Here is an 18,206-nt window from a genome sequence, read left to right on the forward strand (position 1 = left end):
CCAAAGCTATCCCGTGCGGTTCTGCCCTAAGGGTTACGTTCACACACTTGCTTTGTAACATGGACTTTAACGTGAGATTTTCTCACAAAAAATCAATTTTAAAAAATGCTTACCGTAAGCTATAACGCGCACTGCTCAGTGGACAAAAAAAAAAAGATGGGTCATGTCAATTCTTGGTATGTGTCCCCCCCCCCAAAAAAAAAAAAAAATCAACTGGAATTCAAAAATCTCAGTAAAAAAAAAAAAATTGTAAAAAAGTAACAATGAATATTCCAAGTATTCATATTGAAGCTTCAGTTTCTAGAGTTAGGAAATTATTTTTTTTTTCTTTGCAGATAAAAGATTAAACATTTCCTGTTGCAACCTGGAAACTGTCAGCAAGCAGCTATTGATAAATCCGATATTTGTGTTTTTTTCTTTTGCAATGTGATAAATGATTTCTTATTGAATTAGAAATGTGTGGTTTTAGTCAAACTCACTCCCCAGAAGCCGTAAGATTTGGTAGCAGGTACAGTACATTCGAACATCGTTTTTTGCCAACAAGAAAAAAAAAACAAAACAAAAACAAAACAGCCAATATTTTCGTTAGTGCCTGAATCCAATCTTCATCCATTTTGGACCATGTGTCTTTTTTTTCCGGCAAAATTAAATAAAAAATGGACGCCCGTTTTTGGCATAAGACTGCTATACGTGTTTTATTATGGATAGCGCTCATACCTGTGATAGTTTTGGGGGCCCGTTCACGCGTCCAAGATTTTTCATGGACAGAAAACTGCAGAGATATCTCTGATTTTAATTCGGGGGTCGGATTAAAAAAATAAAAATAATCAATGCAAGTTTAGGGTTCCGAAAAAAAAAAAAAAAAAATGGGACTGCATTGGGATGACATCCAATGTTAGACCAAAGTGGAGCGTCACTTTTAGGGGGTCGTGAGATAATCGGTCCATGGACCCATTCTAACCAATGTGCTGGCGCATGTTGGCGGTTTTACGGACCAATTGCCTGCACTATTCTGGTGCGTTTACAAATAATGAGCGTGTCAGAGCATGTGAGTCTTCGGATGGACACACAACTGAACATGGACGATATCGATTTCTTCGTCCGTAGCCGCCTTGTGCCTCGTCCTCTACCCCCCGCCCTATAGCGCCAGATTAATTTGCTTGTTTGGCGCTTACAAGTCTCCTTTGTGGGTAATGTACAGAGCGGAGATAAAGGGATCGGACCTCGTTATGCGTTGTTTCTTTAATAGGCACTGATCTTTTACCGTGCGCGCCTCTGATCACAATATATGAAAGGAGCTCTCGATGAAAGTACCGGAGGCTTTGATACTCTGCCAGGAATAACAAAAAAAAAAAAATCCAATTGCCCATTAAGCTCTCGCTCTGTTTATCGGCCCCGACGAGAGCAAACGATGTTCCTGTAACAGAGGGATTATCACATTAATGGGAACCTCTTTCTCTAAAGGAATCACGACAGTGTATCACCGCCAGATGGTCCTCCATACCGCGCTCACACCGGCCTTTGTGCTTCATACTGCAAGTGGTGCACACATTTATATCACCCTTCATGGTGGTTTGTGAAATAACAAAGAGACGGCTGCCCTTTGTATGCTTTCCATTGTACAGAGCAACGGCAACAATCGATCCTACTTTAAAAAAACATCCCCTTAAACCTGTAAAAAAAAAAAAAATGCCGTAAATACAAGTGCAATGCCCTCTGCTGGGGGGTTCTTGTAAATCAGCCCCACGACCAGGAGTATAAGTGCTCTCTGGTGCCACCTATTGGTGATAGCTACACTATAAGGCAGAGGTCCCCAACGTTTCTGACCTTGAGAGCCACATTCAGCTCAGAGAGGGTCGCGAGCCACATTCAGCTCCCGCCCCCCTCACAGCAGTGGCAATCAAAGCCCCCATTACAGGCATAATGGTAACCAAAGCTTTTCCACAAAAATCAATCACCCCAAAGCAGTATACAAAGATCCAGGGGTTTCTACAATACCGCCCATTCAGTATTCTCCTATAAAGCATTCCCAAGTCACATCCATCTTCAAACACCTCCTCTGACAGGTGGTGTAATCTTGTCTCCAGCGTACCATAATTAAATCATCTCTAAACCCCTAAGACCAGGATATGTGCATCCAGATCTGCTCTTCTGTGCAGGGCTGCTCACAAAATTCATAATTTTCAGATGTGCTCTTCATACCTGTTTGTTAGAACTGGGGCTAATGCACTAAGCTGACAGACAGCCGCGAGCCACAATTCATGGGACCGCGAGCCACATGTGGCTCCCGAGCTACAGGTTGGGGACCCCTGCTATAAGGCAATGTGCAACTCCTTAAAGGGGATATACACTACTGACCAACGCCTTCTAAAAAAGTAAATAAAAAAAGTAAAAAATAAACACCTCCTGTTCCCACAAGGTCTCTCCCGGTGGTCACGTGACACCTGCAGTCAATCAGGTGCTGTTGATCAGCTGCAGCGCTGGTGTGACAAAGTCATGTGAGCCCCAGGAAAAACAGCGGCAATTTTGCTGGAATGGTGCCGATCCAGGAGGGGAGTTTGCACCAGTGGTGGACAACCCCTTTAACATGTCTTCCTTTGAGTGTGTACTCAGAACAGGGTCTTGTCTAGTTTCCTTCCTCCTGGAGGAGAGATCATTTCAACACATTTTTCCCAGGGAGACTAAAAGTCTCCTTACGCCTCCGGAAGACGCTGTACCCTCTAGATCTTTAGTCAAGAAAACACCTACTTCTCACATTTGACTTGGGCCGGACTCAGGTTGACTTCACAAATGGGAGATCAGTGACCGAAAATCAGCTAAAAAAAACGTGTATTTCTGCAAGCCTCATTCAGGGAGAGTCACATGCATGTGTTCAAAATGGGGAGAGGGGAGTAAGTCACCGCCAGACATCACTGGCACAGGCTTATTCTCCCTGTATATTGAGTTTGATCTGTTCGGGAAGAGTCCGAGATGTCATCATCTGCAATGAGATAATCATCCATTCCTGCTAAAAACCGGGGGTCTTGGCCAGTTTTGCTCTAAAATGTATGTAGATGGGTGTGTGGGGGTCTTAGCCGTTGGATTTGAAGGGTTAATTTGGGAATGGATTTTCAAGATGGCCTTTTATTTTGAGAAAGGCTTTCCTGCTGTGTCTTTTGTCCCCTTGGATCAATGATGGGGGGTTTAGAAGAAACAATAGCAAGTCCGGGTCTACTCGTAAGAAAAAAAAAATCTGCCCATGGTTTTTACATGCGGTCGCCTATATTTCATCATAAGACATCACTAAAGTAAGAAAATTTAACTAACAAAACTGCAGCCGAAAAGTGTGTACCATTTTTTTTATATGGTGGCTTTTGGGCACCATAAGACGATACGCGGTGATGTGTCCATGGGGTCCATGGCCTGCTTAAAGAAACGCTTCAGGCAAAATGTAGGCCCCTGGGGGATAGATCATGCTCGCCACCTTCACTCGGCAGCACACAGTGGGACGGATTTACTGATGTGATTGCTCCTAGACATGTCGAAAAACGTGACAACAGTTGGCGACTTAAAATGAGAACTTGTGGCAACATTTTGTTGCAAAAAAATGATACCAAAAGGCAGGGTAAAATTCGGGCGCATTTACATTTGGTTGACTGTGTGCCGCTAATCAGGCACATACATGTCGATTGGCCGTCGTATAATAGTTGGTTAGATAGGCGATCACGTTTCCATGCTCACCGGAAGATCAGGAACATGAAAGCATAGACTATCACTATTCTCGGTGCCACCGAGAACGTTTTTTTTGGTAGTTTATCGGGTGATAGGCGGCATGTTTAGATAGGCCGATAATTGGGAAATGTATAATTTGGCATGGGTCACTTCTACGTTTTCAAAGATAGACAGGATTGCTAAATCTGTCCTGATGTTACCATTTTGATCTTGGCTGTTCATTTAAGAAGCCATTGTAATCCGTAACAGAAAAGCGCAGATGGCGTTGATGAACTTTTGCTCCCGTTGGGTCAGACTGTACAATCCTTACATCATAAATTACCACAAATACAGAAGATTATACGTTCACTGCAAAATCACAGTACGGCTGCTACAGCGTCTGAGGTTTCTGAGCACCGGCTGAAATGTCAGAGTCGTAAACTACAACTTAACAGATCTTGGAAATCAACACCATTTTTTTATGTAATGAGACCACACGTTACCTGCCATATAGTGAGCAAGTCTACTATACCGCAACAACGTCCATATATACAGAAAACCAATGAAACCCTAAACCGGTATATAGGACCGTTATGTCCAACAGCAACACCTTGTGAACCCTAGGTAGACAGATTAGAAAGTGAAGGTTTGGTTCTGGGGTGTTAGACCCTTAGAGCTGCTGATCAGGAGGTGTACAAAATCCCAACTGTCAGCGGGAGAACAAGCGAATCCATCATCGCATCGTAGAGATGAATGGCGGCCTCACTGGAGACAGCCGAATGCACGGGATCATTTCCGAGGTTTCTCGTGCTTGTCCCGTGTCTCTGGCCGCTAACAGGGATTTGTTGTTCCTCATTCTCAGAAATGGTCAAAGTGGATGGACCCCTGACTTACTTTTATAAATTGCATGCGGATTAGTCTAGTATGTGAGGAAATCCGTGGGTAAAAGAGCAAGCGGACTCGGCCCACCTTCAGAAAAATTAATGGAATTATTGGAAACGGGCAAATGAGTGTGTGAGAGAAAGGGGAGAAGAGAGAGAGGGCGAGAGGGGCAGCAAGAGAAAGGAGAAGAGAGGAAGAGAGGGGAAGTGGAAAAGAGCGAGAGAGAGGGAGGGGAAAAGAGCGGGAGAGAAAGGGGAAAAGAGCGGGAGAGAGGGGTGGAGAAAGGGAGGGGGAAAAAGAGCAAGAGGGAGGGAGAAGAGTGAGAGGAAGGGAGAGAGTTAAGGGAAGAGAGAAAGAAGAGAACAGTGAGGAGGGAAGAGAAAGGAGAGAAGAGAGATGGACAGTGCATGCTTGTTTTACCGTCTGGCCAGGCAATGGTAATTGTCTTGCATTGCATGTTTCTAATATGGCATGTAACAAAAGCATTGCCCGTAGGACCACCCTATTTGACATCTCAAGTAGCCTAAGCCTATGTGATCCAAGTGTCATAGTTGACATATACTTTTGTGTGGACAGTTCCCGCCACTTTCATTACCAGTGAATACATAAATGGAGGGTATATTAAAGAAAAACAAAACAAAACAAAACATGGAGCCTTCTGCATAGTGGCCACTGGAGGGAAAACCAGCCAGATAGCAGCTGTTCTTGCTCTGGCTGCCATGGGCGTTATCTCTGCGTTTGTTTAAGGCATATGAGGCCCAATAGATTTTAAGAATTTAGTCTCTGGAAATCTGTATACAAAGGTAATGTCAGACTAGTGATACCCAAAGAGAAACATGTGATCATGAGACAAAGGTAATGGCGACATTTATGTGGGACGCCGCCCCCAGGTTCTGCATCATTTAGAGAGGAGCTCCATTAGGAACGAGACCTGCATGCAATCATTAGTCACCCCATCAGTCCCACTCTCTGCACCCCCTTTCTTCCTACAGTGAAAGTCTTACCACATAAATTAAAGCAGTGGGGCACAAAAAAAAAAAGGTGGTTAACCCCTTCACTGCCAGAGAGTCTGCAGCAAAAGTCAAAAGCAAATGTCACCGGCAGTGAACAGGTTAAGCAACTTCAGACAGCCTTTTGTAAATCAATACCTTTTTTTTTTTTTTTTCACAGTATCAGCTTTCTTTAACCCCTGATTATGTTTTTTTGTTTTTTTATTTTTTTTTCCATCACATCTAAAGCTAAAGCTATAATGAGGCCCATGTCCCTTTTAAGAAAGTTCAAAGTTCACATTTCCATAAAAGAACAACAGCTAAAATAAAAAAATAAAAAGTAGAAAAAAAAAATTAAGGAAATAAAAATGAAAAAAAGAAGAGTGTGTTTATCGTTTTTTTTTTTTGGTCTTGTTTGTTTTTCTTTCTTTCATTCATTGTTTCAGTTTTGTCCTCCACCCGATGTGGAATTTTTTTTTGGTATACGATTTGTTCCCCCTCATCTCCATGGCGCTTTCTCTGAAGTTTTTAAAAGTTTATAACTTTTTTTTTTTTTTTCTTAATACTTTGGCACAGAGAAAAAAAAAATATTTTTTTTTTTGTAAAACCCACAAATAAAATGGAAAAAAAAATAAATAAAATGAGAAGTTTTTCAAAGAGGCCGTTAAAGCTTTTGGAACGGGGAGATGCAGGAGGGACAGTCTTTAGCTCCTTGCACCTCACCGGAAATTTTAGTCTTTTTTTTGGTTTTTCGATAACATTCCCTCCTTGAGTTTCTTTTTTTTTTCTTTTTTTTTTTTCTTAAAATAATATCGGCTTCTTCAGATGAGGTATATAAGACAGAGAAAGACGCACCCCTGCAGCCCTCACCCTTTGTGACTCTTGTACCTTTGTCCATGGGATGGAAGGGCTCAGAAGGAGGGGGAACATGAGATTTTTGGTAACTCTATTTCTTGGTATATATCTTCACTCTGCCAACACTCAGAGTCTGTACTTTGGCACAGCGTTAGCAAAGAATAAGTTTTTGTTTGTTTTTTTTTGGTTTCTTCTTTGTGTTTGTTTTGGTTTCATTTTTTGGTTTGCTTGGTTTTTTTTTTGTCCATCCACGGAAACATATGATCCTGGAAATATATCCCATGAAATTAAACAAAAACAAAAAGGCAAAAAAAAAAAAATAAAGCTCGGCTGCATTATAAATAAATAAATAGGAATTAAAAGTCAAGAAAAGTTTAAAAGCTATTGTGCATCAACGTGGGGTTAAAATATATAAATATTTAGTACGTAAGCGAGAAAAAAAAAAAGAAGAAAATTACCAATTTATTTTTATAAAAAGAAAAAAAAAACATCCGGGGAAAGGGGAAAACTTTTTGAATGTTTTTCCGCCCGCTCTGCAAAAATAAGAAAGAAGTTTTCTAACCACATCTAGAGATGGAACGGGAAACTCTAGAGCGAGTTTTCCGTTAACAGAATTACGAAAAGGTTTTTTTTTTTTTTTGTGTAGGATGGGAAATAATTCAGCATTTTCTAAATAAATAATGGGGAGCGTAAAAAAAAAAAAAAAAAAAAGTAAAAAAGAAAAAAAAAGAACTAATAAATAAATCTGTGTGGGTTTTTTTAATATGGACGTCACACATATACACAGAGTTACTCTGAGGTTCTAGAGATATGTTAGGCTTTGGATAAAGCTGTTATTTTGGTATTTGGTGTAGGAGAGGGGGAAGCGATGGGCGTTATTTCACCCATGCACCCCACCCCATGAGCGGACTCGCTCCCGCTGCAGCCTCCTCCCCTTCCTCCTAAAAAAAAAATCTGTGGACATTCATTCTCTGCAACAAGAGAACGTAAAGTAACAGGAGGAAGGAACTTGGAGGGTCTCCCTGCCCCCACCCCCAACCTGAATTCACCTCATACATATCAGTAACTAAAAAAAATGGCACCTAGCTCAACAGGACTAACAAGAGGGAGCAGTGGGGGTGGGGTTCAGTCTATGGTTGGGGGAGCTCTGTACACCCCAAGTAGGGTGCAGCATATTTTTGGTTTCTCTGAAGTATTTCCGAGGTTTGGATTTTTATTTTTTTTTGGTTCTTATTTGGTTTAGGATTTTTGGTTCTTCGTTTTGGTTCCATTTTTTGTTTCACCCCCCCCCCTCAACGCATTTCACTTCTTCACTTCGGTGGGGGGGCTTTGAGGGGGAAAAGAGGCAACACCATCTGAAAAAGTAGTCACACCTCTGCCCCCCTGAAGTATCCAGGAGCCTCCATTTACATATGGAGGCTCAGCTTTGGGTGCTGGTGGAGGTTGAAGGAGGGGGAGAAGAGAGAGATGGGTTTCTTCTCTTTCAATCGCTCTCCCCGCTGTGCTGGGAGCCTCCGGGGCTGTGCTGTAGGTTGGGAATCGCAGCCTCGCCAGATGAAGTGCTGGAGGCTGGGGAGAGACTGGGGGTACCGCCAGCAGATGCGATGCGTCCCAGGCCGGAGCCGAGAAGAGGGAGACCTCCAGGGTTCAGGAAGAGCGAGGAGCTCATCAGACTGGGAGCGCTGGAACCGCTGGCAAGGATGAAGTTACCGCTGGCATCAAGACCGGAGAGCGGCAGAGAGCCACCACTGGTCAGAGCTAGGAGACAAAAAAAACAGAAAAGAAAAAAGAAGTCATGCAATTAACTTCATGAGATAAAATAGATGAAACACGCAGAATAAAACAGAAATAATGTCACTCATGCGTCCTTTTTGGACTCTCGCTATTGTGAAAACAAAAAAATTAAAATCAGGAGCAGCGATTGTAAATCCTCCAGGGGGTCTTAATAAATGTCTCCGATAATACTCAGCAAAGCGTCTTTAGTAACTAACGCGAGTTTCTGGTCAATGATGGCATCTCAAGAAGCTTTTTGGTTACTTCTACAAATTATAATTTATACCGGTAAGTGCCGTTCAGCGGCCGTGCTGAGGAATATGGGATTCATTATGAGAAATGACAGCTTTTCCAGATCTTACATAAAAATAGAAGAAACTGCCATTTGCGTTTTTATGCAAGACCCCCCCACCGATTTTTTTATATGAAATGTCATGGAAGAAACTTCACGGCCAATCACTACGAATGTTAATGTGATGACGCATGCTATGGACAGTCACGAGGGAGTCCGTGTGACTTCTCCTGTCCTACAAACCTTGTATGGTGGCTAGCGGGTTTCCAGCCATGAGGGCTGAGTTCAACCCCGGGCTGACCCCAAGCACTGTGCCCCTGTAAGACCAAGAACATGGATAAGATGGGAAAGACATTTCTCCAATTCATCGTATAGCACTGAGCTGATGGCATCCACAGTATATAATCTATATACTCCTAGTTTTGGCTTTCCTTGATCTCTTGGATTCTTCCTATATTGTCACTGCTCTGTTTCTCCAATTTCTGCCTTTTCAGATGTGGTGCAATCAGCTAAGAGCGTCTGGTTCAGTCTCGGAGAAAATATGAACGTGCATCTTATACAGAAACCATATACAGAACAGATGCTTGTATTGTAAAAAAAAAAAGCCCTAATTTTCGTTATTTGAGTACTTACCCTGCACTGGGGCTAAGTCCGGTCAGGCTGAGCCCAGAATGGGTGCTGCTCTGGGGACTCGCACTTGTGCTGTTGCTTGGAGGGGGTGTTGCAGATGGGGGTGCTGTGTTGGAGGGTGGTCGAGGATGTACAAGCGATCCCAGTGCAGAAGGTAAGGTAGTCACTAAATATAGAAAAACAATAAAAGGTGATAACATGAAATCAGCAAGTTTCATATTCTGGAGCGGAGGGTTGTGAGCGTCAGTAGGTCAGATATATTACAGGGGTGCAAATAAGACACGGCGCTCAGTGAGAAGATAAGGGGGTGTCCGTTTACCTGTTGTGCTGAGATTACTGGAAGCCTGGGAAGTGAGCGTGGGGGCAGACACCGGGGGAGACACCTGGAGCAGACCAAGGAAAGGAGGAAGAATGAGAAAGTGCAGGGCGGAGGAGGAAAACCAGGGGATGGAGACAGGAGGGATAACCAAGGTAGTGCACAGCCCAAAACACCCAACAAGGGAACTCTGCAAAGTTTAGTTTCTGTGCGGATTTGCAGTTGATTATAGCCCGGATGTATGTGGATTATTTTTTTTTATACGTATTAGGAAATATTTCTGCACTGAAATTTTCCAGCAGCTAAATATCTGTTACAGATTCTTCTCATTCTCATGTACAAAAGAGTGAAAAAAACCTGCACGTGCTCCATAATGTGTGTGCCCACGTATGCCCTACACTGCAAGTGTGCCCTACACTGATAGCGTGCCCGCGCATGCCCTACACGGCGAGTGTGCCCGCGTATGCCCTATACTGCAAGCATGCCCTACACGGCGAGTGTGCCCGCGCATGCCCTATACTGCGAGTGTGCCCGCGTATGCCCTATACTGCAAGCGTGCCCTACACGGCGATTGTGCCCGCGTATGCCCTATACTGCGCGCATGCCCTACACTGCGAGTGTGCCCGCGCATGCCCTACACTGCGAACGTGCCCGCGCATGCCCTACACTGCAAGTGTGCCCGCACATAGCCTACACTGTCAGTGTGCCCGTGCATGCCCTACACAGCTCCCTTTTGTAGTGTGGGATTTAGGGAGGTAGATCCAAGGACTTTTTTACCAAGTGGGTCCCATAGAGTTGTCCCTTGCTCTGGCTGGGAATGAGTGGCATACTGCTACAGGGATTGATGCGTTTTTCCTTCTGCCGGCGGTTACAGAACCAGACGCGGATCACTTCCTTCTCCATGTTCAGCTGCTCAGCAATGATAAGGATCTCCTCAGAGGTAGGTTTCTGGTTCTGTACAACACAGTAATGAACAGATGAACGATAATAGACTGAAAAGCAAATTACTAATATCCTAGTACTGACCCAACTATGAACCCATGGACTCGACTTTGCAGGACTAATTAGGACAAAACCCGACACACCAAAGCCTAAACCGTATCTCACCGCAATAAAGCTTTTCTCCAGCGCGTAGCGCACATTGGTCTCGATGCTGGTGCGTTTCTTGCGTCTACGGCCTGGAAGTCCTTCATAGCCTCCCCCAGGATTGCTTAAGGGGTTGGGACTCGGCAGGGTGCTGTCTACGGACATGGTTTCTGGCCACAGGAAACAAAAAAACGTTATTGAAAAAACTGTAGTGAAATGATAAAGGGGCGATTAACGTGAACTGCAACCTGCTCCTTGTACGAGGCATTCATCCGCCTTACCTGCATCACTTAGCCACTTCTGGAGCAATGGTTTCAGCTTGCACATGTTCTTGAAACTCAGATTAAGTGCCTCAAATCGGGAGATGGTTGTCTGGGAGAAGTCATTGCCGTACAGCTTTCCCATAGCCAGGCCAACATCCCCCTATAAAATAACATAAAAGCCGCTATAAACAATGAAGTAACTTATTAGCCTTATTACCCCCTAGATCAGTGGTACAGGACACTACTGTCGTCACATTCGGCATATACTACTGCATATGATCCATGTGTAGAGTCGATCACTAAAGTACAGGACACACAGGAGGAGGTGAGCTGTGACATCACCTATTGTGAATGGTGGATCCTATGTTATCTACTGTACATAGAGGGGTTATCAGTCATTGTACAGGAGGAGGAGGTGAGCTGTGATATCACCTATTGTGAATGGTGGATCCTGTGTTATCTACTGTATATAGAGGTGTTATCAGTCATTGTACAGGAGGAGGAGGTGAGCTGTGACATCACCTATTGTGAATGCTGGATCCTGTGTTATCTACTGTATATAGAGGTGTTATCAGTCATTGTACAGGAGGAGGAGGTGAGCTGTGACATCACCTATTGTGAATGGAGGATCCTGTGTTATCTACTGTATATAGAGGTGCTATCAGTCATTGTACAGGAGGAGGTGGTGAGCTGTGACATCAGCTATTGTGAATGGAAGATCCTGTGTTATCCACTGTATATAGAGGTGCTATCAGTCATCGTACAGGAGGAGGTGGTGAGATGTGACATCAGCTATTGTGAATGGAGGATCCTGTGTTATCTACTGTATATAGATGTGTTATCAGTCATTGTACAGGAGGAGGAGGTGAGCTGTGATATCAGCTATTGTGAATGGTGGATCCTGTGTTATCTAATGTATATAGAGGTGTCATCAGTCATTGTACAGGAGGAGGAGGTGAGCTGTGACATCACCTTCACATTTCCCATATTCCATGAATTAATACCCCTCCACATCTTAGGCATACATACAGAAAGGAAATGGGTCTCATATAATAAAAAAAAAAAAATCACCCCCCTCTCTATGCTACTACAATCTGTCTTTGGCCTGAGGCAGGTGGACCCAGTTATTCTTTCAATGGCTCTTGGGCCAATTCCTCAATAACTTGTAATATGGGAAATCCTCATATTTGAAGAGAATAGGGCAATCCTGACTTGCCTCGCTCTCTGGAGTTGACCTACGGCTTCAGCATGTGGTGCCGATATGGTGTGAATGTACAGCAACCACATGAGATCATATAATACTCTCCGAACACAGTGATGAAAAGTCTTTTCTTACCTGAGTGAATCCTAGTTTAATCCTGCGCTGTTTGAAGGTTCTGGCAAATTGTTCTAACTCCTCCAAGTCACTGGGTTCCTCAGGATGAGATGCTGGTTCTGTATGTGACAATATTGGTGGATCCTGGGGTCCTGGACGGGACACAGCCTTGAAAGAGAACAACATGGTTGGATATTTTGTCTTGGTTCCTTAATATTACCCCATCGGGTTAATAAGGGGCCCACACAGTCCCACAGATTAGTACGATGAACTGATGGATGGACGGGTGGAACCATGAACGCTGGATGGACAGGTGGAACCATGGATGGCTGGATGGACTGGTGGAATGATGGATGACTGGATGGGCCGGTGGACGACGGCCTGGTGGATGGATGGGTGGAATCAGGGATGGCTGGAACGATGGATGGACGGGTGGAACGATGGATGGCTGGATGGAATGACAGATGGCTGGATGGATGGGTAGAATGACGGATGGCTGGATAGACTGGTGGAACGACGGATGGCTGGATGGACTGGTGGAACGATGGATGGAACGATGGATGGGTGGATGGATGGGTGGAATGACGGATGGCTGGATGGACGGATGGAACGATGGATGGCTGGATGGACGGGTGGAACGATGAATGGACGGGTGGAATCAGGGACGGCTGGAACGATGGATGGGTGGAATCAGGGATGGCTGGAACAATGGATGGTTGGATGGACGGGTGGAACGATGGATGGCTGGATCGACTGGTGGAACGATGGATGGAACGACGGATGGCTGGATAGACGGGTGGAACGATGGATGGTTGGATGGACGGGTGGAATGATGGATGGTTGGCAGGACGGGTGGAACAAAGGATGGCTGGATGGACGGGTGGAACGATGGATGGTTGGAACGATACATGGGTGGAGCGATACATGGATGGATAGGTGGATTGATACATGGATGGACTGTTTGGACCTACCGGAAGTGATTAGAACAGATTACACTCACCTGAGTGGGAAGGCCAGGCCTTGGCTGACCCGGAATGAGATTCCCCTGGCTTTGTTGAGGTAGCTGGAAGAGATTTGGTGCAGAAAGGAGGCCTGAAGCAGAGGAAGAAAGCAACAAGTCTATGAAATCCACAGCAAACTAGCACTGGATGATGGTAAGATACACAAGATCTAGTAATGGAATTGACCAGTCACTCACAACTCCATCATAGGAGCTTCGGGGTCCTGGTTACAATAGGACATCCATATCAATAATATTATTGCATATCTTCTAGTCAGTGCCAACTTTGGCAATTAGTAAATTGCCAAATCAGCATTAAAGAGCAAGTTCTATAACATACTAATATAGTTGTAGGATGCCAGCTGCTCCATCCATCAGCACAAGAATGAAAGAAAAGTGGCTGAAACCAGGGATGGAATGGCTACGACATAAGACTCCCTATACAAAGCTGAAGTTTTCCAAAATATCTATCCCTCCTGTCACCGGTTAATTTTGGCTGATAGGAAACCGTTCCTACGGTGTTGGCGTTCGCTCTCCTCGGGGCTCCCCGAGCGGCTGTTGTGATACATGACGCCGGCGCCCAATCAGCGCTGGGGTCACGGTCTTCGCCTTTGGACAAATCGAACATGAACAGGAAGTCCGGGCTGCAACTTCTTTAATTCCCATCTTTATAGCTGGGTATTGTAAATATAAGCATTTTTTTCAACTGACTGTTTATTGAAATTTTCATCTGTAATTGAGATATTAACACTTTTCTTCTGTTTACAGCTGGCTGCCTTGGAGACCGACCACTGCTGCTAGAACTCAGAGCAGTGCTTACAAACTCTTTTCTACTGATCTTGTAAGCACTGCTTTAAAAAACTGATCAGGATCAAATATGACTCACCTTGTTGGCCTTGCCCCGCTTGGGGCAACAGGAACTGTGTGGGGGACTGGAGAGGATGGCCAGGAACAAGAACCAGTTGCTGGAGTTGCAGCAGTTGCTGGATATCCTATGTAATTGACAGAATTTAGTAAAATACAGTAATTAGCAGCTTATAAATTGACACCATTCATCTTGTTAATTGGGTGTATCCTTACACATTCTGGCCCGGTCAGCCCTAATTGGATAATACCAGACTATGTACAGAAACTGTGCAATGCTTCATTTCCCCTGTGGGGGTGCTGCAGAGAACCAAAACACTTTTTTTTTTGCCAGGTTTATGTTTGATGCACATGTTCATCAGGTGTATAAATCGGGCTCAAACTAGCTGTTTAACTATTTAAATGCAGCGGTCACCTCTGACAGCAGTATTTAAATGGCCGGTTTCGTTTGGCGCAATAATTTCCGGCGCCTATTGACACAATCGATATAGTAACGGGGATCCTACTAAAGGCACCGTCACCTCTATCTTGCTACCCCTATGAAGTCCAGAGATCAGTAATTTTACTATATAATGCAGTATTGTAATAGTGCAAGCGATCAAATGCAGGTTCAATAACCTAAAAAGATGAAGAAAAAATAAAGTCAAAATTCAAAAATAGTAAAAAAAAAAAAAAAAAAAGGTTTCCAAAAATGATCTAAAAAAAAAGAAAAAAAAAAAGAAACAATATAGAACTGTAAATCACGCAAATTAAAAAAAAGAGAAACACATTTGGAAACACCAGGCTCGCGAATGTCCAATCTATGAAAATATAAAATTAATTAACTCAAAACAAAAACGCCAGACTTGCTGTTTTCTTTTTTTTTTTTTTTTAGACTGTAGCTCTTCCCAAAAAAATTGTTTAAAAAAAAAAAAAAAAAAAAGTCTGTACCCCAAAATGATATTTATAAAAACAACAGCTTGCAACGCAACAAAAATGAGCGCCGATTTAGGTACAAGGACAGAAAAATCAATTCTGAATTTTTTTTAACCACTAAAAATGATGTAATAGTAGAAAATAAATGAAAAAAAAAAAAATAATAATTGGTATTGGACTGACTGGAAAAATAATGCTGCCATGTCATTTTTACCGCACAATGCACATGTTATAAACAACACCCCCTCTAAAAAAAAAAAAAAAAAAAAAAAAAAAACTAAAAAAAAATGTTTTTATTATTTTTTTTACCATTTCATCCTACTAGGAATTTATTTCATTTTTTTTTCAGATACATTGTATGGTAAAAATGAATGGCGTCAGAATTATGGTTGGCTAAAAAAAAAAAAAAAAAGGCTGCACTTTACAGTATCGGTAAAGTGAATAAGAAGCCTGAAATCTCATGTACACGCTGCTTATTTTTTTTCCCCTGAGGATTTGAACCCTCAAAGAACGTCAATTCCTTTAGCATTTATTCAACGTTTTTCACCCATTCAAATAAATGGGGAAAAAAACGCAAATAAAAAGCACATTTTAAAAAGCACGCCTTTTACACTGTTTTTTCTTGCCAATACTTTGGTTTTTGGTGCAGAAAAATCTGCTGCAAATGCTCAAAACGTCAAGGAATAACACAAATTAAAAAAATTAAAAGGGACTTAAAATAAATAAATAAATAAATAAAATAATGAATTGGGTACTTAAGACTTGTTCATATCACGTTCTGCATTCCTCTTGACCCAGTACAGGATGCATAGGTTCACATTGTGTCTGTCAGGCTTTATAGATCCCGTTTGCCTGCATTTCACAAGTAAGTGACCATCGGGATCCAGTTTTTTTGTTTTTTTTTAACAGGACAAGAAAACAGACATTATCTCACTTTTACGTTATGTTGAAGAACAATTCAAGGCTATGGCTACAGGATGCGACAGGACAGGCATGACGACTCACCATCCTGTTTGTTGTAGGTTTATTTTTTGCCAAAAAGTTATCAAAAAAAATAAAAAATGGTAACACCTTCATAATAATAAAAGACAACTGAAAAGAGTAAGCTTGGGAAGGGATACTTAGAAACTATATCAATTATCCAAAAAAAAGCAGTGTTGCTCCTAAAAAAGAAGTACTGTTGCTCCTAGCATAGAAGTAATGTTGCTCCTAAAAAAGAAGTACTGTTGCTCCTAAAAAAGAAGTACTGTTGCTCCTAAAATAATAGCGTTGCTCTTAAAAAAGAAGTACTGTTGCTCCTAAAAAAGAAGTACTGTTGCTCCTAAAATAATAGCGTTGCTCTTAAAAAAGAAGTACTGTTGCTCCTAAAAAAGAAGCACTGTTGCTCCTAAAATAGTAGCGTTGCTCTTAAAAAAGAAGTACTGTTGCTCCTAAAATAATAGCGTTGCTCTTAAAAAAGAAGTACTGTTGCTCCAAAAATAATAGCGTTGCTCTTAAAAAAGAAGTACTGTTGCTCCTAAAATAATAGTGTTGCTCTTAAAAAAGAAGTATTGTTGCTCCTAAAATAGTAGAGTTGCTCTTAAAAAAGAAGTACCGTACTGTTGCTCTTAAAAAAAGAAGTACTGTGGCTCCTAAAAAAGAAGTACTGTTGCTCCTAAAATAATAGCGTTGCTCTTAAAAAAGAAGTACCGTACTGTTGCTCTTAAAAAAAGAAGTACTGTTGCTCCTAAAAAAAGAAGTACTGTTGCTCTTAAAAATTTTCTGCTCACAACACCATTGGGGTTTTGGTTTATAACTGAACCCATAGCGTTCTGCAGGAAGCACTGCACAATGGATACCACTAGTGCAGAATGGACTTGTAATGGGGTACAATGGGCTATGTTTTAGTTTTCATCATTTTGGTAGACTGTTAAACAAACAGAACATTTAGATGTGATGAACATAGCCTTATTTTCCCTTACCCCTTCTTTTCCTAGTGCCACCAATTAACCCCTTTTTTGGCCTCTGGAGGTGTTCACAGTGAGCAGACATATCACTTCTGTTTGTATGGCACTGTAGATATGGCACAGTGTAAACTTGCAACAATGTCAACCAATTTTAGATAAATTCCTCAATGAAAACCTGAGCGTTTGTATAACATGTAGCTTTACGATAAAAGAAAGTTCAAATTCCTCATTCCCAATTAGTCACAGTGATCCCGGGCACACGCCTTGCTCACCTGTGCAGTGAGGTGGATAGGCTGGGACAAAGCAAGTTGGGGGGGTTGTTGTTGGCTGTTGGGGGTAGACTGGCTGTCGGACCCTGACTGGGAGGCGCTGGCAGCAGCAGCGGCGTTGGATTGCTGTACAGCGGCTGCTAGAAGCTGAGCTTGCTGGAGAAGCAACTGCTGCTGTGCAGGGAGGAGTGCAGTTAGCTGCAGGCAGGATAAATAAAAGCATGGGGGTAAAAAAAAGCAAAAAGAGGAACCAGAAGGGATCAAAGAAAGGGGTTAGAGGTACAGAAGAAGAGCAAAAACAGAGGTCCCCAGGAGACATTGTAGAAAGAGAAAAAGACAATGCAGTGAGAAAAGCGAATCAGAACGATGCAAAGCTGCAAATGCTTTTCTATAAAACATGCAGTCGTATCTGACACCATAAATACTGACACAGGCAGAAACATTAGAGAAACCAGGTCAATGCACAGCTCATTTACCCCACCGGTGATTCACCAAGGTGTGTAAATATTTTACTGCTGATCAGTCTCTTGGCGGTTTAGAAAAGTCGGTGAAGAAGAGATCACAAACATCTGGATCCAACAGAGCAAGACAAGCCAGCAAACACAAGGTAAAGGCTTTAACAGCCGTGATCGGACAGAACATAGTGAACTCTATATATTTTTTAAAAATGAAGAATAAAACAAAGAGTCTTAATTAAAAAAAAATCCTATGGTTTTCCTTTCCACAGATCTGTGTGTCTCCATAGAAAAAGAAAAAAAAGGCAAGCAGCAATCCCTGTGTAGCCGGATTCTGCAGGCATATTCTCTTCCACTAGTTCCCAATTTTAGGCTAATCATACGGTAGGGGACAGGAGGAGGAGAGCACCACTGCAGGGTCTGACTACAAAAGTTTTGTTTGTTGTCTGTTACCATGGAGACATTTGTCTGTTGAACCAATTAAATATTTGAATTCAAATTTCAAATACAACGAACATTCCGGCCCCTTTTGGTCCTCACATCATTTACGAAACCTCAGCAGCCAATCACTTGCAGGTGACCAATAAGGCCTATGATTGGCTACAGCAGTAACATGAATGATGTACAGCGGCAGGACCAAAGGAGCAGCATTGGAATGGTGCAGAC

The 18,206-nt window shown here is 42.6% G+C and overlaps 1 protein-coding gene across 5 annotated transcripts in view; it reads right to left on the reverse strand.

Moving 5' to 3' along the window:
* Positions 1-7,056: 7,056 nt before the first annotated feature.
* POU2F2 (POU class 2 homeobox 2) overlaps positions 7,057-18,206 on the reverse strand; it is a 113,598-nt gene continuing 102,448 nt past the window's right edge. For 4 of the 5 annotated variants that reach the window (XM_077259917.1, XM_077259918.1, XM_077259920.1 and 1 more), the window contains 11 exons: positions 17,089-17,283; positions 13,978-14,083; positions 13,092-13,183; positions 12,113-12,259; positions 10,795-10,936; positions 10,535-10,683; positions 10,205-10,381; positions 9,431-9,494; positions 9,115-9,277; positions 8,725-8,798; positions 7,057-8,174 (listed from right to left, as the gene is read on the reverse strand). In XM_077259917.1, the coding sequence (XP_077116032.1) occupies positions 7,900-8,174; positions 8,725-8,798; positions 9,115-9,277; positions 9,431-9,494; positions 10,205-10,381; positions 10,535-10,683; positions 10,795-10,936; positions 12,113-12,259; positions 13,092-13,183; positions 13,978-14,083; positions 17,089-17,283 (1,584 nt within the window). In that variant the 3' untranslated portion in view covers positions 7,057-7,899. The remainder of the gene's footprint in view (positions 8,175-8,724; positions 8,799-9,114; positions 9,278-9,430; positions 9,495-10,204; positions 10,382-10,534; positions 10,684-10,794; positions 10,937-12,112; positions 12,260-13,091; positions 13,184-13,977; positions 14,084-17,088; positions 17,284-18,206) is intronic. The other variant, XM_077259921.1, reaches the window with a different exon arrangement.

The sequence above is a fragment of the Ranitomeya variabilis genome, chromosome 4 (genome assembly GCF_051348905.1).
Source record: "Ranitomeya variabilis isolate aRanVar5 chromosome 4, aRanVar5.hap1, whole genome shotgun sequence".
NCBI classification, from domain to species: Eukaryota; Metazoa; Chordata; class Amphibia; order Anura; family Dendrobatidae; genus Ranitomeya; species Ranitomeya variabilis.